Source organism: Macaca fascicularis, chromosome 5 (assembly GCF_037993035.2).
Source record: "Macaca fascicularis isolate 582-1 chromosome 5, T2T-MFA8v1.1".
In the NCBI taxonomy this organism is placed as follows: Eukaryota; Metazoa; Chordata; class Mammalia; order Primates; family Cercopithecidae; genus Macaca; species Macaca fascicularis.
The window spans coordinates 108,223,908-108,251,005 of NC_088379.1; the positions used below are offsets into that span (position 1 = coordinate 108,223,908).

A 27,098-nucleotide genomic window follows, 5' to 3' on the forward strand; every position below is an offset into this window, starting at 1 on the left:
TCACAAGAGGATGAAATAAGGAGCACTGAATGGAAGCCCCAGGAGATAGAGGTTTCAGTTGCTGCTGACAATCAGGGCTGTCTGAGGGTGGAATATATTGCCTCAGAACAAAGTGAGCTCATTGTCACTGAATTGGTTCAAAAATGACCAGGAAGACTGCAGGGCAGGGAAGCTAACTTGTTAAGACCCTTTGTAATAAGTAATTTTTTTCTTTTTTATTTGTATGCCCTTAGAAAGATATTTACTTAATAAATGACAAATCTGTAACAAAGGATAATCAAGATTTGGTTATAGGACAATTACAATTTTCTGACAGATCCCCCAAAATAATAGAAATTAATAGCTTACAGACTACTTTATCTAAGCTGTAGAATGTATGACTTATTTCATATACTTTGTGTTTTAGTTGGTTTATACAGGCTGAACAATATAAAGCTATGACATTAAAGGGTTTTTTTGCAGGTTTAAAGTACTACCATTTTTCCAAATTACTGACTGATCCTAGAACTTGTGAGAAATTTTGGTGTTTCCCCCCTTCCTACTTTTGTTTACATCATAGTACATAGATGGTACAATATTTTGGTTAACCTCAGTCTGACACTTAGATCGTGTTCTCTTTTGCCCTATTAGCATCTAGAGTGTAAAATGACCAGTAAAGTAGCACCAAGAAATCAAAGAAAATTTCCCAGTTCTACTCACTTGTAATTCTCTTAATTTAGTAGGGGCTTTCCACAGGAAATCACAATAGAATAGTTGAAATGCTCTTTATCTTATGTACTTTCCTTTTGAAGAAAGGGACAGTTAATTGGCTTCTTCCCAACATGGTCCAAGTTCTTGTACAGGGCAGCTGTATTTACTGTAGTACAAAGGAAATTCTACACAGAATGATGTCTCTAAGTATTTTCAATTATTAAGAACCTAATTGCTTCTCTAGCCACTGGGTTTCAGTGAAGGTGATAAAATAGATTTTCCAAGCAAGAAAAATAAGTCATGAGGGTGATTGTATACCTTTAAGAAATAAGAAATCAGTGATATTCAATCCCAAGTAAATTTGGGTATCACAGAGTCAGAGATATTCTTAATTATTTTAAATTAAATCTGAGTCAGAAACAATGTGTTAAAAGACTGTAAAATTATTTTAAAAGAATGTTAAATATTTACATTAATAATCTCTATTTTCAATGAATAAATGAGAAACCTAGAATTTTTGTTTTGGACACACTTCGATCATATCTAATGTGTTCTAATTCCTCTAATTATTTTTATGTTATTTATAAGGATTTTTTTTAAAACCTTTTAGATTAAAATTTCTCAGTGTATCTTTGTTTGTGTGTCTTTTTTTCTCTCCCTACTTATGTAATTGAAGCATTTCTGACATATCCTCAGAACAGACAGATTCTTATCAGGACTTAACTACCCAGGGCAGGGCCCTCCTTGAATTTACTGCAAGTAAACACTTTGGGTATTCAGTCTCAGTTTTGATGACAAAAGTTGAAATCTTTGCCTAACATGAAGGTTTTTTCTTTGTCTCTAAATTTTGATTTTCCATGCTATCAGAGGTCCCATTGCAACAGGTAATTTGAGTGTTGATTGTATGTTTTCTCAGTTTGTAATTGTGGTGAAATGTATTTAAAATGTTGACAGTTTTAAAATTAAGTTTACCTATAAGGTTCTTTCCAACTCAGAAATTCTGTGATGGTAAACTTTTTTTTGTAGTTTGAAAATGTGATCTTTGGATGTTGTCTTTTGTGTCCTATGCATATGACTAGGAATCATAGAATTTTAGAGCTGGAAAATGAGTGATACATTATCTAGTGATTCTGCAAATGAAGAATTAAGAGGGCCAAAGAGGTTAGGTGACTCAGGCTGTATCATAGCAGTACCTGGTGACGAGAACTCTGGCCACCTACTGCAGCACTAAAAATTAACCCAAATGTTTTTATCTGAAAATTTTCAGACTTCAGGCTAGGCCTGTAAATAAATAAATAAGAAGTTAAAAAATATTTGAGAAAGGTAAGCTTAATATGCCACATTTGGGAAAAGATGTGCCTTACACAAATGTATTTGGTATAATAGAGAACATTCTTCCATTATACCAAAATGAAAATTTTGAACATTCTCAAAATTCTCAAATTTTGAGACATTTATATTAAGCACAGTTTATTCAGACTCTCTGTAAACTGTGCTGTCATCCCTGTTGTTTTCTCCAAACGGAATCATACTTGAATTACAACTTTAGGGAGTTTAATGTTTCCTATTTTTGCACTCCTGGGATATTTTTCAGTGACTCAGAAGCATAAACTGACGCTGCCACGTTAAGGCTGTGTTCCAGTGGGAGTGACAGCATGTCTCTAGGACACTGGTGGGGAAAGCCCTCCTTATGCAGCTGCCTTGTGGAGTCTCACTGCTGGTGGTGAATGTGAGATCACACAGGGCCTGCAGCCAGGGCAGTGCATCTCCTCTCAGTCTCACTTCTAGTTTTACCTAGAACCAACCCTTGGCGATTGTCTGCCTCCTTGGCCAAGCCCCCGCGCAATAGGAAAACTGCGTCTCAAGATCGAATTCTATTAATACCTGAGAGGTGAATTTATAAACATTTAAGATGTTTTAGCATCTCTGCAGCCAGTGTCTCTGTAAATGAAAATTGTTTTTCGAAGTGGAAAAGCGTAAGGTAGTACAAGGGCTTCAAAAAATAATCCTCTTTAGAAATAAGAATATCGTCAGGGTTAGGTGTTCCTGACTGTGGTTTCAAGCAGAGGAGTTAGTAAAATTCCAAAAGTTAATCGGCTTCATATACTCAACTTTTGCTAGGACTTTGCGGAAACTCCTCAGGGATCCCTCAGAGTTAGATTAGGGAGATGAACCCTGTCCTAGGACAGTAACCATTCAACAGTTGGATGGTTGGGCCCCACTGTCCTCAGCCTTTCCTAAAGTTGCCTGGGAACACCACTTTTCTGCTCCCTCCTTTTTCAGTGTAGCCTGGAGACAATGATTTATTTATTCACTAGCTCTTCTAACAAATATTGATTAAGTAGGCACTGGTTCTGTTCTAGGGGTTGGAAAAACAGAAAATTAAATAGTGCCTTTGTCCTCAGGAAACCATCCATTTAATAGAGAGACTAAGATATGCCCTTAAATACCTGAATCACCACTGCATAACCAGCACCTGTGGCTGTCATGTAGGACTTGTTGAACAAGATAATTTTTGAATGAAAGAATAAATGACCTAATTGCTCTAATGTAAAGATAAATTTCTAAGAGTCAGCTAGTTGGGATGATTATAGAAGGATTCAAAAAGCATAGATCTAACTAGAGAAAACAGCACAGCAGAAAAATCAGCAACAAAGGTTCAAAAGTAGAAATCTCTGAGATCGAATGGAGAATAGTAAATAATTTGCTGGAATGAAGAGCATATGGAAGGCAAGGGTGGTAATAAGGCTGGAGATATTAGATAAGGCCAAATCATGCAAGAATTTAAACTGTATGTTTTTAGAAAATGGGTAAGCAATAGAAATTTTATATAGGATTTCTGTTCTTGTGATAGTTTGCTAAGAATGATGGATTCCAGCTGCATCCAAGTCCCTACAAAGGACTCAAACTCATCCTTTTTTATGGCTGCATAGTATTCCATGGTGTATATGTGCCACATTTTCTTAATCCAATCTGTCACTGATGGACATTTGGGTTGATTCCAAGTCTTTGCTATTGTGAATAGTGCTGCAATAAACATACGTGTGCATGTGTCTTTATAGCAGCATAATTTATAATCCTTTGGGTATATACCCAGTAATGGGATGGCTGGGTCATATGGTACATCTAGTTCTAGATCCTTGAGGAATCGCCATACTGTTTTCCATAATGGTTGAACTAGTTTAAACACCGCATGTTCTCACTCATAGGTGGGAACTGAACAATGAGATCACTCGGACTCAGGAAGGGGAACATCACACACCGGGGCCTATCATGGGGAGGGGGGAGGGGGGAGGGATTGCATTGGGAGTTATACCTGATGTAAATGACGAGTTGATGGGTGCAGCACAGCAACATGGCACAAGTATACATATGTAACAAACCTGCACGTTATGCACATGTACCCTACAACTTAAAGTATAATAATAATAAATAAATTTAAAAAATATATAAAAAATAAAAAAAATAAAAAAAAATAAAAGAAATTTTATATAGGAATGAGAAATTATCAGCAGCATTGTGCTTTAGGATTACAAATCAGGTAGCAGTCTGCTAACACATATTGGAGGGGAAAGGCCCAGAGACACTAGTTGGAAGAATTGCAGGGATTCTTCATGAGCTAAACTAAGAGTTCAAGCTAAGATAGATAAACTAAGGAATGAGAATGGAAGAAAGGGATAAACTGAGATTTTGGGGTGGTACTCAGCTGAAATTTGGCAACTGGTTAAACATAAAAGACAAGAGACAGAGAGGAATCCAAGATGAAAAGAGGCTTTTGCTGCAATTTTTTAGAAGGCGGCATTTGTATTTCCATTTGCAGGAGGTGGAGTAGCTTTGAGAAGAAAGGTGATTAGTTAAGTCTTGCGCACATTGAGCTGTAAAGGTATTATGGACAGGAAGATACCCTACAAACAGCTGGAAAGGTTGCACATGCTTAAAAAGAAGATGAGAACATGAGATTTCAATTCAGCCGTCATCTGCTTGGAGTAGACAGTTCAATCCAGGAGACTTGATAAGAATGTCAAGGGAGTGATCACAATAAAGGTGAGAAATGGACCGAGCATCAATCTCTTCTGAAACATCTCTTTGAGGAGGAGAAAGAGTGCCTTAACCAAAGCAGCCAGTGAAATGGGGAGTTGGGGGAGACTTTCAAGGAGGGAATGGTAACATATCCCATTCTCAAAGAGGTCAAGCAGGGGTGAGGAATAAGAAATGGCTAGTGGGTTTGGAAACATGGAATCTGTCATGACCTTTACGCACTTTTTCATTTGACAGATCAGGGGATTACTTACATTTGCAAAGGGCCTCAGATTAAGTGGTGGTGTTCAGCATTAGTAATTAGAGATTTTCTTATGTACTTGGTAGGGAGAAATAGAATGACATTCAAACAGGTATAAGTTCCGCTTAAGAACCTTTCTCATTGGATTGTAGAGAAGATCAAATGAAAGAATCGTTCAATATTTCTTGGTGTCACGCCCGGCCCATAGGTTTCAATAAATGTTAACCTTTATGGTTGTCATCATTATCCAGAAGGGGCTTTTTTTTAGAATAAGGAAGAAAAGCAGTGCACATCTGTAGACAAGCAAAGAATCCTTTGGAGAGAGAAAGAGAAGGGTAATTCAAGAAGATTAGGAATAAACATTAAGGGTAAAAACAGAATGGTTAGCCCTGGAAAAGGGAACAAACATGTTTCTCTGAATTAGGAGAGGATATGTGAAGTAGCAGGGATGTTTTGAGACTCAGTAACAGTAAGGAGGAGAGAGAGTGAAGGAACATGCACGCAATGACTTCTACCTTCTCATTACAGTCAGAGAGAATCTCAGCTGCAGATATCTGCTTAAGGTAGGAAGAGAGAAATAAGAATTGCTGTCATTTATTTTGAGCTTTTGATATAGTAAAAACTGTGCTAGACACTTTACCTCCTTTAATCCTCATGAAAATTTAGAGATTATGTATTTGTATTCACATTTTACAAATGAGAAAACAAGTAAAAAAGTTAAGTAACCCTCCCAGAGTCCGCCAGATGGTCATGGGAGCCCAGATTCAGAGCCAGCTGTGTCTTACTCCAAAGTCTGTTGCTCTTTATTGAAAGATACTCCACTAGTTTGAGATCTTGGAGGTGTACCCCTGCACTACTATCAGGACTACCCCTGATAAAGTCCTGTGGGGTGGTTGTTCCTATCCATCACCACAGTGAATATCAAAGAAGGGCCCTCTCATTTGAGGAATAACAGACAGTGAAATTGAAATGGACCAGAAATGCAAATCCTGGATCTCTGAGGGAAATAACAAAATGAGGCATAGAGGAAATATTTGAATCTGGTGCCAAGACTCATCAGTACAAGAGAGAATGCCTAATGGGCAACAGCAGTTAGGGTGGGAAGAGAGAAGTACAAGGGGGTGTTTTGGAATTTGAGGGAAGAACTGCTGCCCTAATTTTCCAAGGATGATTATTGAAGAGTTGCCCTCCCTTCACTTTCTCACAGCTGGCAGAATTCATTTCTCTTAGTGGTTAGATCCCTTTTACCAGATACTGTAGGGCCAGTGCAGCAACCGGATCCCCCAGCCAGAAACCCTGCCTCCAACTTAGACCAGTGTTCTGCTCTGGTGTGTAATAATCATATTCTAATTTAAACAGACTATTGAGATGCTACATTGGTATCTAGCCTTTTTTTTTTTTACTTTTAAGTTTTAATTTTATGTGCAGGATGTGCAGGTTTGTTACGTAGGTAGACATGTGTCATGGGGGGTTGTTGTACTGATTATTTCATCACTCAGGTATTAAGCTTAGTATCTGTTAGTTCTTTTTCCTGATCTTCTCTGTCCTCCCACCCTCCACCCTTTGATAGGCCCCAGAGTGTGTTGTTTCCCTCTATGTAGCAATGTATTCTCATCATTTACCTCCCACTTATAAATGAGAATATGCAGTATCTGTAATAATGGGTTTTCTGCTCTCATGTTAGTTTGCTAAGGATAATGACCTCCAGCTCCATCCATGTCCCTGCAAAGGACATGATCTTGTTCTTTTTTATTTCTGCATAGTATTCCATTAGCCATTTTTTAAAAGACAAAATAACAACAACAACAACAACAAATACAGTTATCTCCACTCCTCACCCACCACCCGTCACCTAACCCAACTCTTTATATTTTAGTAATTGCCTTCATAAATAACATTTTATCATGTCTTAATTAATTATGCATTCATTAATGTATTAATTATTGAATGCCCACAGTATGACAAGCATTATTTCAAGCACTGAGGATACAACAGAGAATAAATCAATATCCTCACTGTTTTTATTTCATTTTTTTAAGAGACAGGCTCTCACCCTGTTGCCCATGCTGTAGTGCAGTGGTGTGATCATAGCCCAATGCAGCCTTGAACTTCTGGGCTCAAAGGACACTCCTACCTCAGTCTCCCAAGTAGCTGGAACTACAGGTGCACACTACCACACCCAGCTTCCCCACTCTGAGCCTCCGTCCTAATGGAGAAGAGAGGCAGTAATCAAAATACATGAAATGTGTAGTTATTAGATGGTAATTAATATAGAGAGAAAAATTAAGCAGAGAAAGCAGCAAGGGATTTGAGGGTAAAAGTTTTGGTAGGGGTAGAGTGGTCAGTGAAGGCCACCTTGAGAGATGGCAATTATGTAAAGCCTGAAAGCCGGTAAGGAATATACAGGTATACAGATGTCCCTGGAAAGAGTGTTCTAGGCAGAAGACATAGGAAATGCAAAAGCTAAGATTGCTCACCTGGCAAGTTCAAGAACAGTGAGAAACTGATGTGGCTGCATAGAAGTAAGAAGAAAAAGGACAGAGAGGACATGAGATGGTCAAATCGCCTAGGGCCTTGTAAGCCATTATAATGATTTTGTCTTTTAATATGGAGAAATATTAAAGGATTTTGTTTTAACTTCTTAATATAGAAAAATTTAATCATATACAAACACAGAATAGTATAATGAACCCCCTTGCACTAATCTCTCAGCTTTAACAGCTTTCACTTTGGGAGGGTTTTGAGTGAAGGAGTGATAAGACATGGCATGACATGACTTGAACAGACAGGATCACTCAGGAAAATAAGCCATGCGGAGACAGGACACGCAGAGGAAAAATAGGAGCAAAGCTTAGGAGACAGATGATGGTGGCTGGAAACCAAGGGAGTAGCAGTGAAGGTAGTGAGAGGTGATCAGATAGAGGATATTTTTTGAAGATTTGATTTATTATTATATATATTATACTTTAAAGAAGAATTTGAGAACACATGTAGTGTAGTAAAGAGGGTAAGAAATATAGAAAAGAGGCTAGACACAGTGGCTCATGCCCATAATCCTAGCAATTTTGGAGGCTTAGGTGGAAAGATCGCTTGAGGCCAGGAGTTCAAGGCCAGCCTGGGCAACATAGCGAGACCCTGTCTCTATGAAAAAGAAAAACAAAATTTAAACAGGTGTGGTGGCATGCACTTGTAGTCCTAGCTACCTAGGAGGCTGAGGCAGGAAGATTGCTTGAGCCCAGGAGGTTGAGTCTTCAGTGAGCCATGATCATACCACTGTACTGCAGCCTGAATGACAGAGCAAGACCCTGTCCCCCCTCAAAAAAAAAAAAAAAAAGAAAGAAAGAGAGAGAGAGAGAGAGGAAGAAAGAAAAAGAAAGAAAGAGAAAAAGAAATATAGGAAAGAAATGACACTAGAATACCAGTATTGTATACATTATTTTCTGTTTAAAAATCCACCCAACTGGCAAAAAAAAAGGCTTATATGTGAACATTTGTAAGACAATGCATTAATAAATTACAAACTATCTGCTCTTCCCATGTTCTTTCGCAGTGATGAATGATTAGGCCATGCAAATGTAAAGATTTATTGGTAATTTCGTGATGATGTAGTGACACCTGTTGAGGTCCAAGTTCCCAGCAATTCTTGGAATTAGCAATAGTGTGTTACTTCTTTCTCAAAAGAAGCATAATTTGTAAGCAGCTATATCTGATGTGGTAAAACTGAAAATTAAAATAAAACAAAAAAGGAAACCCTGAGTCAAAGTATGAGGGAAAAGATAAAACTTTCAGAGAAAAGTTATACATAGAGATTTTATTCATCGTCTCTGTGTAATTCACGAGAACTTCTTAGCTTATTTTTTATGTCAAATGGCAGTTTGCTCTTCTAATCCCAGCCTGATATGAGCCATATATGCTGTTGGTCATTCAAAGGGGCACGAAACAGGTGAAAGAATGTCGGTGAATCAATGCACATCCATGAGTACTACCAGGAAAAGGAAAAAAAAAAAAAACATGCCATCAACAGTGCAGAGGATTTTTTTCATGCCATCCCCTACCTTACTGAGAATACCACATTTATATTCAGAAGACTCATAATGAATTCCAGGGTCCTCTGTTTGACCCTGGGTTATGTCACTTTGTTACTCAATCTGTTTGAACTTCTGTTTTCTTATCTGCAAAATAGGGGTAATAGAGTCAACTCTGCCTCCCTCACAGGGACTTTCGGAGGCCCAAGGGTCTTTACAAATAATAGAGAAGGAAACAAACTGGCACTTTAATAGTACCTACCATGTGCCAGGCACTGCGTAGTCCTCACGACAGCCCTCTGAAGTCATGTGATTGGCCCTTTGTGTAGATGTGGAGCTTAAGACTCAGAGAGGTTATCTAATTTGTGTAAGGCCACAGAGCTAGGAGGGGGAAAAGCTGGGATTGGATCACAGACTGGATCAACTTGAAATCTCCTGCATAACAGAGAAAGAGATGAACTTTACTAAGCATCTTTTTATGCCAGAAACTGTGTTGGACATAATTCTGTACTGTCTTCTTTGGTAAAGGTCATTCTGTCCTTCCTGGTTGCCCTGGTTGCTCAACAAGTAGTAAACAATAAAGCCTGACTGTTTTTCATCCCTGAGAGAATAAATATTATTAAAATAGTGTTCATCTTTTTCTTTCTTTCCTTTTTTTTTTGTGCCTAATAATCTGACTTGCAACCTCACGGAAAAGAATGAATGCATGGTTTCATGTCTGTGACATGATTTTATAAAGGGGCCTTACAAGGGGACAAGTACACCTCTACCACTTCTTATAACCATTCCTGAGATCTCTCTTCTCACAACACATACCAGCAAAGCCAAACAAACAAGGTGTTTACGAATAATTGTCATCTACCAACACTGTCTAGGCAGAGTAGAGCTATGAAACACTGAGGAGACTGCACACACACACAAGAACAAATGATCATGTCACATGGTAGCACAGAGCAATGGAAAATGTGAATAGTTTGGAGGAGGACAGACCTAAGCTCAAGGATTGCCTGATTGCTCCATTTATAGGAACCATGGCAACCTACTTTATCTTCTGAGCCCCAGTTCCTCTAGCTGTGGAATGGGGTATTACCTCTGACCCCACAGGGCTGTTGTGGGGATTATCTGAGTTAGCATGTTCCATAAAACACAGTAAGTTAGGAAGTATAGCTGTATCGGCTCTGGGAATTTAACAAGCAGGAGAAGTATGACAGTAATCATTTAATTACTGAACCCTGTCTTCATATTGCACTAGGTTGCATATGGTTTTCCTGCCTTGTTCCTTCCAATCAAATTTCAAAAAAAGGAGGCAGTAGTGGAACCTTGTGGGCTAAAGTAGGGAGGAGGGTGTCATGGAAGATTCAGGTTTAGGTCTTCCTCTTGAAAAATGGGTGCTCCTCGATAGGGAAGCAGAGGGACCACGTGGGAGTTGTCCGCTTGAAGAAAATCCTGAGACGTGGTAATGGGTAGGTTCAAGGAGGTCCTGAGTAGGACTGTAGCACAGAGCCTTTGCATGTGCTGTTTTTCCTGCCAGGAGGACTCTCTAAACCTCTTGGTCTCACGCACCCCCTTGCCTGGTTATACTCCTAGCCTTCTTTCAGTTTCCACCCTCAGTACTCCCTCAGGAAGCTTTCCCTGACCTCCTGACCCGGTCAAGTGCTTTTTATGTATCTCCTGTGTAAGCTCTTCTCAGTTACACTTTTACATTTATTTGTGAGATTATTCGATTAGTGTCAGTCCCACTCTTTAATTCTCCACAAGAACAGAGATTGTGTCTGTTCTGCATTCACCATGCATCGCTTCATCCCCTAATTTACCGCAGTGTGTGGAACATAGGAGGGGCTTTAAATACTCACGGAATAAATAGACAGATTTTGGTTATTAGTGAGGTATTACCTAGGTGGGAGAGAGGATTTGTATTTGGGATTGCTAATCCCATTAAGTGCCAAGCACTGCATTAACTCATTTAATCCTAAAAAAAAAAAAACCTATGAAAACAAGTATTCCTTTTAACTTTAAAGACAGAGAAACTGAAATCCAGAGATGTTAACCATCTTTCCCCATTGACACAGCTAAGTGGTAACAGTCGGTCTTGAACCCAGCAGCCTAGCTTCAGACTTCCTAGACTACCACATTGTTCTGCTGCTTAGTGCAGTAGAGGACAAAGCGAGGTTCACACGTGAAGTCAGGATAGATTTCCATTTGAAAATTTTACATTTTTCCCCTCCTCTTCTTCATTACCATCATCATCGTCATCATCATCATCAATCACTTCACAAGAAAAGCTAAGCAGAAAAGAACTGCTTCATGTGTCACCTCTTAAATTCATGTTAACTCTGCATTCTGCCAAAGTGATTTGGCCGAATTTACCCAAAGAGCAAAGTGGACATTTCAAATCCTGATTCCTAGAAAATTCTAGACTGTGTCCTGTAACCACCTTTGAAGAACCAGCACATACTTTACCCCAATGTGACAAAATTGTTTTAAATAAAAAGAGGTAATTTGACTGAGACTGGTATTATCTGAGACCCATGGTTTCTACGGCTTATTCAAAAAGCAGATCCAGTGTGTGGTCATCAGTAGGTATTGAGTCATACAGCTCCTGGAAGAAAGTCTTAAATTTCATCAAGAATGCCAAGAAGTCCTGGGTATCTCCAAGAATGATAGCTGTTACTATAATAATATAATTAATACTGGAAAATTAACAAAGCCCAATAAAATATGGCATGCAAAAAAAGATTTACCCTAGAAATAGAAGTGACCTAAATCAGTCATTTATTCCAGCCACCTGCTTTTAGATAAGATAATAATAATCTCAGGATGGTCATATTGTTTAAAAATCTCTAGGTGGAAGAGTACCTTACAGTAATAAATTAATAAATAAGACAAGTTAATGCTTTTAAACTACTGTTATTTGCTAGGTATTGTTGTAAAGGCTTTACATGCATTAATGTATTTAGTCCTCACAGCAACCCTTTGAGATACTATTATTATCTCCCTTTTACAGATGGGGAAACTGAGCAGTGCCCAAAGTCACACAACCATTAAATGGGGAACTATCTTCAAGCCCAGCTAGTATGTCCCTAAAGTCCATGCTCTTATAGTGTCCCTGGGTAGCTGATTACTCAGTTTTATCACCTTGGTCTCCTTGGCTTTAATTGAAAGCTTAACTCTTTTTTTTTTTTTTTTTTTTTGTTTGAGACAGAGTCTTGCTCTGTTACCCAGGCTGGAGGGGCAGTATCTCGATCTTGGCCCACTGCAACCTCCACATCCTGGGTTCAAGTGATTCTCCTGCCTCAGCCTCCCGAGTAGCTGGGATTACAGGTGCACACCACCACACCTGGCTAACATTTTGTGTTTTTAGTAGAAACAGGGTTTCATCATGTGGGCCAGGCTGGTCTCAAACTCCCGACCTCAGGTGATCCACCCATCTCGGCCTCCCAAAGTGCTGGGATTACACGCATGAGCCACCACGCCCAGCTGGAAAGCTTAACTCTTAATAAGAGCCTGCAATGTTCAGACTCTTTGAAAAAAACCTAACAGACAGAGTTGCTCTCTTTAAACTTAACTTTCAAAGGAGTAAAAGAAGTAAAAGGAAGACTGAATAAAAAGAACTAAGATCTCCGTAGAGCAAATGAATTTCTGAATCGATTGCAAACAGTGGTCTGTCATCATGGCATCCTATGAAGTATGGTCTCCCCCATGTTAGAGTGCCAGTGTCTTCATGTGCCATATAACTTGCAAATAGTATCACTATTTTCTCTTGTCATACTTCAGCTTTCTTCTTTCAGTCCGTAGTCAGTATTTTGGAAAGTCCACAAAACCCAGGGGGCTCCCTGTCCGTTGCCCTGTGGTCTCTGTGAAAACCAGATGATGCGATGCTGACTTCGACTCTTTCAAATGGATCTAGCAGCACATGAGTCACTGGCAGCATGTTCAGTTCCTTTACCTCAGGGACTACCCAGTTCCTCATTCTTGCCACCCTTCAGTCATGAAGTAGTAGTATGAAAAATACATGAGTACTTTTTGAGGATACCTCAGACCTCTTTCCTTCAGTATCAGAGACTAATTCCCTCATAATGGTAACATCGAAGGGCCCAGTTATCTGACGCGATTGGGCTTTAATTATGCATTCATTCTGGTGTCCTGTTTAAGTGGAAAGCCTACCTGATTTCACCCAAGTGAAGCATTACCTCATGCCTTGCTCTCTTGCAGTCCTGTGCTGGTGTCACTTAAAAGTGTAATTACATGGTTTATTTCATGTTATTTCACTCTTGATTTATTGCTGAAGAAGCCCCTGTGGGATATATCATCATAACAAAGACTGATTTCAGATGTCAACACCAGGAAACACAACTGGCATCAGCAATCTGTAGGGAGCATCTAGGGACAGCAGTCAGCTTTGGAGCAAACCCAGAACTTCTCATTCCCTGTCCCACATTTAAGGGCAGAGACTTTCTCCTTGTTAAAGGGAAAGCACTGAATTCATAATTAGCTTTATACCCAGGGTTTTTTTTAAATGTTATACCTGTTTAAGAAATTTTTTGTGCTTTGAGGTGGTCAAGATCAAATTTAATTAGAAACCCTCTTTGTGGTTGGCTTGCTCTGGGGGCCCGGCTCTTTGAGAAGGAGTTTAGAAGGTTTAAAAGTAGACCTTTGCAGCAGTTTTAGCCAAGTGCATGCATAGAGGCCTTGAAGTGGAGCTGCACAGTTGATTGTAGGGGAATCTATCCTTTGTTGACGAGTGAAGCTTCTCTCCCTGCAAACTCTCTGGGGAGTAATGCCAACTCTGATCAGCTTTTCGACTCTTGGATGAAATATTGGGTTGGGGAAAAGTCCCTACTAAGAAAATCCTACCAAATCCCTGCTTCAATAAAATATGAATCCATTTAATGAAGTTTATAGTAGAAGTAGGCTAGTTGAAAGGATTCTGTCTCTTTCCAAGAAGTATTATTGGCAGGTTTAGGGTCTTCCTCAAGTTTACATCATTAGGACTTCCATCAAAGAGTTATCTTTAGGTGTGATTCCCACCCTCCCTCCCTCCCTCCCATCCTTCCTTCTTCCCTTTCCTCCTTCCTTCCTTTCTTTTTCTTCTCTCTCTCTTTCTTTCAAACTGTGGGCTGCTTGTATAGGTTTATGCATTTCGAATTACTGTGTAGTTGAGAGATTTGGGGTTTAGGTTATGCAGTCCTTTAAAAAGTACAGTATGGGCCGGGCGCGGTGGCTTACGCCTGTAATCCCAGCACTTTGGGAGGCCAAGGTGGACGGATCACGAGGTCAGGAGATCAAGACCATCCTGGCTAACATGGTGAAACCCTGTCTCTACTAAAAATGCAAAAAATTAGCTAGGTGTGGTGGTGGGCACCTGTAGTCCCAGCTACTCGGGAGGCTGAGGCAGGAGAATGGCGTGAACCCGGGAGGCAGAGCTTGCAGTGAGCGGAGATTGTGCCACTGCACTCCAGCCTGGGCGACTGAGCGAGACTCCATCTCAAAAAAAAAAAAAAAAAAAAAAAAATGTACAGTATGAGCTAAGGAGATAGGGTGACCAACTAATCTAGGTTTTGGCTCCAAAAGTCCTGTGTCCCAGAAAACCCCTCAGTCCCAGGCAAACCAGGATGGTAGTTCATCTTTTGAGGAGATTATAATGCATTTCCAAGTATTTAGCTGAATTTATCACAGGGTTCTGACTTAATAGGATTTAAGAAGGTTAAAATAAGGTCTTTTCTGTTAACGTTAGTATGACTTTAGTCTTGGCACTTTCTCAAGGAAGGAATCTGGTCTATTATAGGGGGCTAGGTGACTAATAAGAAAGGGTATCAAAGTGTTTTTTGCTACAAATGTTGTTATCTCCATGCTATTTCCTTTTTATTGCTATTGTCATTTTAAAGACATACCAATAAAAAATAAATTACTTTAAACAGAAAACTAATTTTATCAAACAACAGCAAAACAGGGGTGAAATCTAAGGATTTGTACTTAAGAAGTGTACTTTTTTTAACTGAAAACACTTACTATAACCTGAGCATATGTAACTCAATTATCAGAAGTCAGAGAGGGCTACTGAAGGCTCAGGTATCCTAAGAGATGACTGGAGGCCAAGTCCTCATGCTTGAGTGTTTATAGCCAAACTTCAGAACCAGGTCCCTGGGCAGGATTCTGTCTAATCACATGGCACAGAGTTAGGATGGACTGCTTCTGCTTACCTCCCTTCTTCCTTTGATTCCCATCAACCACCAGTTTCCTTCTCATCAGTCATTTACCCAGCTTTTGTAACCAAGAATTTTGATGAGGGTGCAGAGGAAAGCACGTTCTTGGTTAATAGGAAAGGAGGCTTCATGACAACACAGCATCCTCTAAGATGTGTTGCTCCAACTTTCACAACACATACTGTATTTTAAGTGGCCTGCTTCTTGGAGTGTATCTTCCCACTACACAAAACAACCACCATTAACATTTTCATTTACTTTCACCCTGTCATTTGTTCATCACATACTTTTCAAAACAGGGCTGTAATAATGTCTATACATATATGAATAATTTTATATTGTACTTTTTATACTTACTGGCATATCATAAACATTTTTCCATGTTGCTGGAGAGTCAGGTGTGCTGACTTTTGAAATGTGCTTCTTATATAGATCTGCAACTATGTGGGACCAGCAAAGGTTATTGTTCAGTTGGTCACAAATGGAAAAAATATCCACCTGCATGCCCACAGCCTCGTGGGAAAACACTGTGAGGATGGGATCTGCACTGTAACTGCTGGACCCAAGGACATGGTGGTCGGGTAAGTAAGGGTATATGATGCTGTTGAAGGTAGGAACAGATAGAATATGGGATGCAGAAACTTAGAATGAACAGGCTTAGGGACCTTTCTGAGACCCTCAAAGGGCCTCAAAAAACTGTAAACTTGTGCTTTCATTCGGACTCCAGGAAGTAAGGTGACCACATGTCTAGATTTGCCTGAGACTGCCCAGTTTTCACCTGGCCTAATTGTTTAGAGCACCCTCTTCTACTCTCAGAGGTGGCCCAATTTGGATGATCACTTACATGTGGTCACTTGACCTACAAGGTATTTGTGCCACTTTTAATTTTTTTTTTCTCCTAGAAATAAAGATAAGGACACATTTAAAGAAACCTAACTGTAGCAGAAATCATCACTTTATGGATAGTTTTACATTCTTGATGATTTCTTCAGTGGATTTATAGTGTGAATATTTAGGACTCTAAGTGAATGTTTAAATATCATTTCAGCTCTCTGCTGCTTAGAAAGTATGCACAGATAAGAAGCCAAGGAATGCAAATTTATTTTGGCATTCGTTAAGCTTGAAATGTAAATAAAAAATGACATATTCATTTAACGGTTGATCAAATAAAACAAGCAATTTTTAATAATTGAAGTTTTATAGAAGTAATTTCAATCCAAAAGAATTAAGTTTTTAAATAAGACATATTTATTGTGCTAAAAAGCAGATATTTTCATCTTCCTAATACACTAAAATAGCACACAGAATAATAGTATAGCGCACAATACAAACTGATATGTGCAGTCAATAATTCTAAAAATTGTTGTTTTAAGTCTTTCTTTGGGAGTCCTTAAATGCAAAAGAAGACATTTTTAATTTTGTTTAATTTTTGAAAACATTTTTCAGGGTTTTCTAATCCTAGTTTGAATAGTTTATACTAAAATCCCAGTTAATCTGGGTTATTCACTCAAAGAAAGGAATTGTTTAAATCAACCATAATTAAGCTGATGGTTGCATTTCAGGCTTTGAATTCCGATCAAGTTTCAAATTGGTTATTATTTTGGAGGTTGTGCTTTCATGTTCCTAGGTATTTCTTTGTTTGACTGTAAAAATATTTAAGTGTGAAAAACCTAGAGAGAGAGCTTTCTTTTAAGTCACTAAAATCGGATTCTTTTGATGTTAGAAAACAAAAGACTCTAGATTGAAGGAAGAAGCTTAAATTGATTTGAAAAATTAAAGTGTGCTTTATATGAACTTGTTTCAACATCCTCTTGAAAGACTGGCATGTTTCCTGTTATATGTCACAGTTTGTTCAACATGAGTTGTGGAATACCCTTCCAGTTCCTGGTTGACCTAGGAGAGCTTTGAAATGCAGGCTATTTGTCACAGTTTTAGACTAATTGATCACTTAGTGTTCCTGCAGATCTATTCCAGTAGGCTTCTGTCAGTTTGAAGTTTATTTTCTTTGGTCTTGTTTAATCTATATTATAATCATATCCTTTAGAGGAAATTTTACATGAAGTTTTCTACTAATATTTATTATAAAACCTCCAGTATGTTGTCTATAATTTGGTGTTTCTGTGGTTTGCTTTAGTGATCTTTCAGGATTTTAGAAAGAACTAATGGTTATTTAAATTTGAGACCTTAAAGAGGGAATAGAAGTAAATTGTCTCCAGGGAAAGTGAGGGATTCTTTCACTCTCTTGTAGAGCAGTGGGGTGTGGGCTCAGTAGTTGGGAGAACTCATCATTCATTCATTCAACAAACATTTTGAGCATCTCAGCTCCTGAGTTTGATCATGATGTCTGATTGCAGTGCAGTGAGATTTTCTAACCCTATACAATTTCAGTGAGAAGTTTAATCAAGATGCCATTTGAGAGTTACAATAGACTCAGTAGTCTTACGTGTTTAGCATTTTCTATGAAAAGCCAGTACTCACTTTCTAATTTGATTTTTAGCTGAGAAATTTTTGCTTACAATGTTTCCCAAAATACACTATTTCCTTCATAATTCATTTGTTTCTATCTCTCTATGTATATACATTTTTAAGGTTTTCAATGTCAAAACTTATTGCATTTATATAGAAAGAACATCATGCTAGCATTCTGGAAACCAGAATTTTATTCCCAGTACTGTTGCTCTCAACAGAGGACTGGGGGCAAGTTATATGACTTCTTGAGGACCTTAATGTCTTCCCTCATAAAATGAGAGGTTTTCAGTACAGAATCTTATGTTTAGGCCGTTTACATCTCCAGAATTCTAGACTGAACTAACATTACGTAATATTATGAAATAACATGAGCAAACTTGCCACATACATATTTATGGTATGACATTGATTATTAGTATTTAGTTCTGACTTGTAGATAAGAGTATCACATAGAGAAACTTAGGAAGATAGCCAAAATTATGTCTTAGACTTGTCAATACTAGAAATGAAGCTAAGATAACCTGTTTTCAATAATACAGATTAGGCAAAGAGTTTAGATTCACAAGCAAGGCACTAATCCAACATACAAAAAAAGATATCTAAAAAATGGCAGTAAGAAGATAAATAACTTTTAAATTGTCAAAACCAAAGGAATTACTTTCTTTGGAGTGTTTATCTTCACCTTTCCCTCAGCATGAATTCTTAATAAACTTAGTTTCTACTTTCAAAAGGATTTTATCTATGTTATAAATATTCATGTTTTAAATAACTGAGTCTTGATTATAAGTTCGATTGCTGTAATGTAGGGGATTTGTCATTTTCATATTTTTTAAAATTAGCTTTAATTTTGTCTTTTTATTTTTTATTCATTTATATAATTAACCTTTACTGCCTTTCTTGGTAAAAATAATAATAATAATAATCTTAGTTTGGTGTTTTATTTTAAATCCTGAATATCAACAATTTGTTTCAATGTATTTTAGTTCTTTGACATTTTTATTCCATGGAAAATATGTGTGTTCTTTGACTTTGCTTTAGGCCAGTTCCCTCACTGGTAATCACCACACCCTCTCTGCTTTCTGGCAGCTCTGATTTAGAGATGTAGAATTTTTTTTCAATTAATACATATAGCATATACCAACTGGCAAGCACTAGGAGTGGATATTTAAATATAAAAATACAGAGGAGAAACAAGGCCTTCTTCAATGTCTGTTGCTCCTGTCTTTGTCCATGAGTTCTCATCATTTAGCTCCCACTTACTAGTGAGAACAAGCAGTATTTGCTTTTCTGTTCCTGCATGAATTTGCTAAGGACAGTGGCCTCTAGCTCCATCCATGTTCCTGCAAAAGATATGATCTTATTCTTTTTTATGGCTGCATAGTATTCCTTGGTACATATGGTAATACATTTTCTTTATTTATTTATGTTATTGGTGGGGAATTTAGGTTGATTCCATGTCTTTGCTATGATGGATAGTGCTGCAGTGAACGTTCACATGCATGTGTCTTTATGACAGAATGATGTATATTCCTTTGGGTATATAACCGACAGTGGGATTGCTGGGTCAAATGATAGTTCTGTTTTTAGCTTTTTGAAAAATCACCTCACTGCTACAAAATCAATGTGCAAAAATTACAAGCATTCTTATACACCAGTAACAGACAAAATGAGCGCCAAATCATGAGTGAACTACCATTCACAATTGCTTCAAAGAGAATAAAATACCTAGGAATCCAACTTACAAAGGATGTGAAGGACCTCTTCAAGGAGAACTACAAACCACTACTCAACGAAATAAAAGAGGACACAAACAAATGGAAAGACATTCCATGCTCATGGACAGGAAGAATCAGTATCGTGAAAATGGCCATACTGCCCCATGTAATTTTTAGATTCAATGCCATCCCCATTAAGCTACCAATGACTTTCTTCACAGAATTGGAAAAAACTACTTTCAAGTTCATACGGAATCAAAACAGAGCCCACATTGCCAAGACAATCCTAAGCAAAAAGAACAAAGCTGGAGGCATCATGCTACCTGACTTCAAACTATACTACAAGGCTACAGTAACCAAAACAGCATGGTCCTGGTACCAAAACAGAGACATAGGCCAATGGAACAGAAGAGATTCTCAGAAATAATACCACACTTCTACAACCATCTGATCTTTGACAAAGCTGACAAAAACAAGAAATGGGGAAAGGATTCCCTATTTAATAAATGGTGCTGGGAAAATTGGTTAGCCATATGTAGAAAGCTGAAACTGGATCTCTTCCTTACACCTTATAAAAAATTAATTCAAGATGGATTAGAGACTTAAATGTTAGACCTAAAACCATAAAAACCCTAGAAGAAAACCTAGGCAATAACATTCAGGTCATAGTCATGGCCGAGGACTTCATGTCTAAAACACCAAAAGCAATGGCAACAAAAGCCAAAATAGACAATTGGGATCTAATTAAACTAAGGAGCTTCTGCACAGCAAAAGAAACTACCACCAGAGTCAACAGGCAACCTACAGAATGGGAGAAAAATTTTACAATCTATCTATCTGACAGAGGGCTAATATCCAGAACCTACAAAGAACTTAAACAAATTTACAAGAAAAAAATCAAACAACCCCATCAAAAAGTGGGCAAAGGATATGAACAGACAGTTCTCAAAAGAAGACTTTTATGCAGCCAACAGAAACATGAAAAAATACTCATCATCACTGGCCATAAGAGAAATGCAAATCAGAACCACAGTGAGATACCATCTCACACCAGTTAGAATGGCAATCGTTAAAAAGACAGGAAACAACAGGTACTGGAGAGAATGTGGAGAAATAGGAACACTTTTACACTGTTGGTGGGACTTCAACCATTGTGGAAGACAGTATGGCGATTCCTCGAGGATCTAGAACTAGAAATACCATTTGACCCAGCCATCCCATTACTGGGTATATACCCAAAGGATTATAAATCATGCTGCTATAAAGACACATGTACATGTATGTTTATTGAGGCACTGTTCACAATAGCAAAGACTTGGAACCAACCCAAATGTCCATCAATGACAGCCTGGATTAAGAAAATGTGGCACGTATACACCATGAAATACTATGCAGCCATAAAAAAGGATGAGTTCATGTCCTTTGTAGGGACATGGATGCAGCTGGAAACCATCATTCTCAGCAAAGTATTGCAAGGACAGAAAACCAAACACTGCATATTCTCACTCATAGGTGGGAATTGAACAAAGAGAACATTTGGACACAGGAAGGGGAACATCACACACCAGGGCCTGTTATGGGGTGGGGTGTGGGGAGGGATAGCATTAGGAGACATACCTAATGTAAATGACGAGTTAATGGGTGCAGCACACCAACATGGCACATATATACATATGTAACAAACCTGCACATTGTGCACATGTACCCTAGAACTTAAAGTATAATAAAAAAATAAAATAAATAAAGCAAGTTTACAAGGGCAAAAAAAAAGAAAAAAAAGAAAAATCACCACCCTGCTTTCCACAATGGTTGAACTAATTTCCACTCCCACCAGCAGTATATAAGTGTACCCCCTTCTCCACAGCCGTGCCAGCATCTTTTATCTTTTGACTTTTTAATAAAAACCATTCTGACAGGTGTGAGATCATATCTCATCGTGGTTTTAATTTGCGTTTCTCTAGTGATCAGTGATGTTGAGCTTTTTTCCGTATGTTTGTTGGTGGCATGTGTGTCTTCTTTTGAAAAGTGTCTTAAACAGTCACTTATCTTTTAAAGAAACTTTTTAAATCAGAAAAAAAGTGTTTATATTTAACCACGTATTTATCATTTGCAGTGCTCTTCATTCTGTTTCATAGGTCAAGATTTCTATCTGGTATCATTTTCTTCTGCCTGAGGCACTTCCTTTTATTATACTGCTGATCTGATACTGATGAATTCTTTTCGGTTGGTGTATGTCTTCACAGTTTTTTATTTTATCTTTGTTTTTCAAAGATATTTTGAAGAGTATAGAATTTTACGTTGACAGGTCAGGCACGGTGGCTCACGCCTATAATCCCAGCACTTTGGGAGGCTGAGGCATGCAGATCACGTGAGGTCGGGAGTTTGAGACCAACCTGACCAACATGGAGAAACCCCGTCTCTACTAAAAATACAAAATTAGCCAGGCATGGTGGTTCATGCCTGTAATCCCAGCTACTCGAGAGGCTGAGGCAGGAGAATCACTTGAACCCAGGAGGTGGAGGTTGCGGTGAGCCGAGAGCAGGCCATTGCACTCCAGCCTGCACAACAAGAGAAAAACTCTGTCTCAAAAAAAATAATTATAGGTTAACAGTATTATTCTTTCACATTCTTAAATTATGTTGTTCCACTGTCTTCTGACTTGCCTTGTTTCCAAGAAGTCACCTGTCAATCTAATCTTTGTTCCTCTATATATGATTTTTTTTTCTCTCTAGCAGCTTTTGAGATTTTCTCTTCCTCACTCATTTTAAGCAATTTGATTATATGTATATTAGCATAGTTTCCTTCATGTTTCTTGAGCTCGGGGTTCATTGAGATCCTTGGATCTCTGGGTTTATATATATTAGTAAGTTTTAAAACTTTTTGGCCATTATTTTTTCAAATATTTTTTCTGTCACTCCTCTTCCTCTTCTTCTGGAACCCCAATTGCACATGTATTTGGCTATATGAAATTGTCCCACAGCTCACTGATGATCTGGGTTTTTTTAAATCTTTTTTTCTCTGTTTCATTTTGGATAGTTTTATTACTGTGTCTGCACATTCACCAATATTTTTGTCTGTACTGGCTAATATCTTCTTAATTCTATCTAGTGTATTTTTTCTTCTTAGACATTATAGTTTTCATTTCTATAGGTTTGTTTCTGGTGTTTTTTTTCATATCTGCCATATTACTCCTTAACATACCAATGCTTTCTTCTTTTTCTGATCATATGGAATATATAATAGCTATTCAATGTACTGGTGTGCAAATTCTGTCTTCTGGATCTATTTTTGATTAGTTTTTATCCTAATTATGAATCATGTTTTCCTTTTTTTAATATATAGCATTTCCATTGTATTAGGTTTTTTATTATTATTATTATTATACTTTAAGTTCTATGGTACATGTGCACAACGTGCAGGTTTGTTACATGTGTATACATGAGCCATGTTGGTGTGCTGCACCCACTAACTCGTCATTTACATTAGGTATATCTCCTAATGTTATCCCTCCTCCCACCCCCTCCCACAATAGGACCCGGTGTGTGATGTTCCCCTTCCTGTATCCAAGTGATCTCATTGTTCAATTCCTACCTATGAGTGAGAACATGCAGTATTTGGTTTTCTGTTCTTGCGATAGTTTGCTGAGAATGGTGGTTTCCAGCTTCATCCATATCCCTACAAAGGACACGAACTCATCCTTTTTGTGGCTGCGTAGTATTCCATGGTGTATATGTGCCACATTTTCTTAATCCAGTCTGTCACTGATGGACATTTGGGTTGATTCCAAGTCTTTGCTATTGTGAATAGTGCCGCAATAAACATATGTGTGCATGTGTCTTTATAGCAGCATGATTTATAGTCCTCTGGGTATATACCCAGTAATGGGATGGCTGGGTCAAATGGTATTTCTAGTTCTAGATCCTTGAGGAATCGCCACACTGTTTTCCACAATAGTTGAACTAGTTTACAGTCCCACCAACAGTGTAAAAGTGTTCCTCTTTCTCCACATTCTCTCCAGCACCTGTTGTTTCCTGATTTTTTTAATGATTGCCATTCTAACTGGTGTGAGATGGTATCTCATTGTGGTTTTGATTTGCATTTCTCTGATGGCAAGTGATGATGAGCATTTTTTCATGTGTCTCTTGGCTGTATGAATGTCTTCGTTTCAGAAGTGTCTGTTCATATCCTTTGCCCACTTATTGATGGGGTTGTTTTTTTCTTGTAAATTTGACTGAGTTCTTTGTAGGTTCTGGATATTAGCCCTTTGTTAAGTGAGTAGATTGCAAAAATGTTCTCCTATTCTGTAGGTTGCCTGTTGACTCTGATGGTAGTTTCTTTTGCTGTGCAGAAGCTCTTTAGTTTAATTAGATCCGTTTGTCAATTTTGGCTTTTGTTGCTGTTGCTTTTGGTGTTTTAGACATGAAGTCCTTGCCCATGCCTATGTCCTGAATGGTACTGCCTAGGTTTTCTTCTAGGGATTTTATGGTTTTAGGTCTAACATTTAAGTCTCTAATCCATCTTGAATTAATTTTTTATAAGGTGTAAGGAAGAGATCCAGTTTCAGCTTTCTACTTATGGCTAGCCAATTTTCCCAGCACCATTTATTAAATAGGGAATCCTTTCCCCATTTCTTGTTTTTGTCAGCTTTGTCAAAGATCACATGGTTGTAGAAGTGTGGTATTATTTCTGAGGCCTCTGTTCTGTTCCATTGGTCTATATCTCTGTTTTGGTACCAGGACCATGCTGTTTTGGTTACTGTAGCCTTGTAGTATAGTTTGAAGTCAGGTAGCATGATGCCTCCAGCTTTGTTCTTTTTGCTTAGGATTGTCTTGACAATGTGGGGTCTTTTTTGGTTCCATATGAACTTGAAAGTAGTTTTTTCCAATTCTGTGAAGAAAGTCATTGGTAGCTTGATGGGAATGGCATTGAATCTATAAATTACCTTGGGCAGTATGGCCATTTTCACGATATTGATTCTTCACATCCATGAGCATGGTATGTTCTTCCATTTGTTTGTATCCTCTTTTATTTCACTGAGCAGTGGTTTGTAGTTCTCCTTGAAGAGGTCCTTTATATCCCTTGTGAGTTGGATTCCTAGGTATTTTATTCTCTTTGAAGCTATTGTCAATGGGAGTTCATTCAGATGTGACTGTCTGTTTGTCTGTTACTGGCGTATAAGAATGCTTGTGATTTTTGCACATTGATTTTGTATCCTGAGACTTTGCTGAAGTTGCTTATCAGCTTAAGGAGATTTTGGGCTGAGACAATGGGGTTTTCTAAATATACAATCATGTCATCTGCAAACAGGGTCAATTTGACTTCTTCTTTTCCTAACTGAATACCCTTGATTTCTTTCTCTTGCCTGACTGCCCTAGCCAGAACTTCCAACACTATGTTGAATAGGAGTGGTGAGAGAGGGCATCCCTGTCTTGTGCCAGTTTTCAAAGGGAATTTTTCCAGTTTTTGCCCATTCAGTATGATATTGGCTGTGGGTTTGTCATAAATAGCTCTTATTATTTTGAAATACGTTCCATCAATACCAAATTTATTGAGAGTTTTTAGCATGAAGGGCTGTTGAATTTTGTCATAGGCCTTTTCTGCATCTATTGAGATAATCATGTGGTTTTTGTCTTTGGTTCTGTTTATATGCTGGATTACGTTTATTGATTTGTGTATGTTGAACCAGCGTTGCATGCCAGGGATGAAGCCCACTTGATCATGGTGGATAAGCTTTTTGATGTGCTGCTGGATTCGGTTTGCTAGTATTTTATTGAGGATTTTTGCATCGATGTTCATGAGGGATATTGGTCTAAAATTCTGTTTTTTTGTTGTGTCTCTGCCAGGCTTTGGTATCAGGATGATGTCGGCCTTGTAAAATGAGTTAGGGAGGATTCCCTCTTTTTCTATTGATTGGAATAGCTTCAGAAGGAATGGTACCAACTCCTCCTTGTACCTCTGGTAGAATTCAGCTGTGAATGCATCTGGTCCTGGACTTTTTTTGGTTGGTAGGCTATTAATTATTGCCTCAATTTCAGAGCCTGCTATTGGTCTATTCAGGGATTCAACTTCTTCCTGGTTTAGTCTTGGGAGAGTGTAAGTGTCCAGGAAATTATCCATTTCTTCTAGGTTTTCTAGTTTATTTGCATAGAGGTGTTTATAGTATTCTCTGATGGTAGTTTGTATTTCTGTGGGGTCGGTGGTGATATCCCCTTTATCATTTTTTATTGCATCTGTTTGATTCTTCTCTCTTTTCTTCTTTATTAGTCTTGCTAGCAGTCTATCAATTTTGTTGATCTTTTCAAAAAAACCAGCTCCTGGATTCACTGATTTTTTGGAGGGTTTTTTGTATCTCTATCTCCTTCAGTTCTACTCTGATCTTAGTTATTTCTTGCCTTCTGCTAGCTTTTGAATGTGTTTGCCCTTGCTTCTCTAGTTCTTTTAATTGTGATGTTAGGGTGTCAGTTTTAGATCTTTCCTGTTTTCTCTTGTGGGCATTTAGTGCTATAAATTTCCCTCTATACACTGCTTTAAATGTGTCCCAGAGATTCTGGTATGTTGTATCTTTGTTATCATTGGTTTCAAAGAACATCTTTATTTCTGCCTTCATTTCATTGTGTACCCAGTAGTCATTCAGGAGCAGGTTGTTCAGTTTCCATGTAGTTGAGTGGTTTTGATTGAGTTTCTTAGTCCTGAGTTCTAGTTTGATCACACTGTGGTCTGAGAGACAGTTTGTTATAATTTCTGTTCTTGTACATTTGCTGAGGAGTGCTATACTTTCTACTCTGTGGTCAATTTTGGAATAAGTGCGATGTGGTGCTGAGAAGAATGTATATTCTGTTGATTTGGGGTGGAGAGTTCTGTAGATGTCTATTAGGTCCTCTTGGTGCAGAGTTGAGTTCAATTCCTGGATATCCTTGTTAACTTTCTGTCTCGTTGATCTAGTGTTGACAGTGGGTTGTTAAAGTCTCCCGTTATTATTGTATGGGAGTCTAAGTCTCTTTGTAAGTCTCTAAGGACATGCTATTTTTCTGTTTCTTTCCATGCCTGGTAGTTTTTTATTGGATGACAGATATTTTGAATTTTGTAGCGTTGAGTCCTGGATTCCTTTTTTTTTTTTTTTTTTTTTTTGGTATGCTTTTAAATGTTTGAGGATTGGGATGAAGTTATATTTGGGAACAGTCTGATTCTTTCTAAACTGCTTTTAAGCTTTGTCAGAGAGACCAGAGAAACCTTTACTCTAGGGTTTATTTGACATCATTACTAAGGCAGTACCTTTCTGAATTTTCAACCTGATGCTCCATGTATTACAAGATTTCTTGAAGTATTCCAACCCTATATGTGTTACAGTAATTTTTCTGCCTCCACCTCTATGGTGGTTCTTTTCCCAGCTTTGATGGACTTTCCCCACACACAGCTGAAGACTCCAGTGGTCTCTGAGTGTATCTCTGTTTGAAGTTTCTTCCTCTCCGGTGCTCTGCTTGTGAGTCTTAGCCTCCTTGGCTTCCTCCAGTGTTTAACTGTGTCTCCTCAACCTCGGAGATTGCCAGGCCCTATTGGGGTTCCTCCTTCCTGTGCTGCAGCCTGGGACTTTCTAGGCATTAAGCCAGAGTAATTACAGGATTCACCTTATTTATTTTTCTTTAAGATTACTGTCTGTGCTGCCTGTTTTCTAGTGTTTGAAAACCATTTCTTCATGTATTTTAGATATTTAAGGTTC

General features: G+C 38.2%; 1 protein-coding gene across 5 annotated transcripts in view; it reads left to right on the forward strand.

The window, feature by feature from the left end:
- The window catches only part of NFKB1 (nuclear factor kappa B subunit 1), a 123,426-nt gene that overhangs the window by 54,407 nt on the left and 41,921 nt on the right, over nt 1-27,098 (forward strand). For all 5 annotated transcript variants that reach the window (XM_045392700.3, XM_045392701.3, XM_005555555.5 and 2 more), the window contains one exon: nt 15,630-15,778. In XM_045392700.3, coding sequence (XP_045248635.2) covers nt 15,630-15,778 — 149 coding nt within the window. The remainder of the gene's footprint in view (nt 1-15,629; nt 15,779-27,098) is intronic.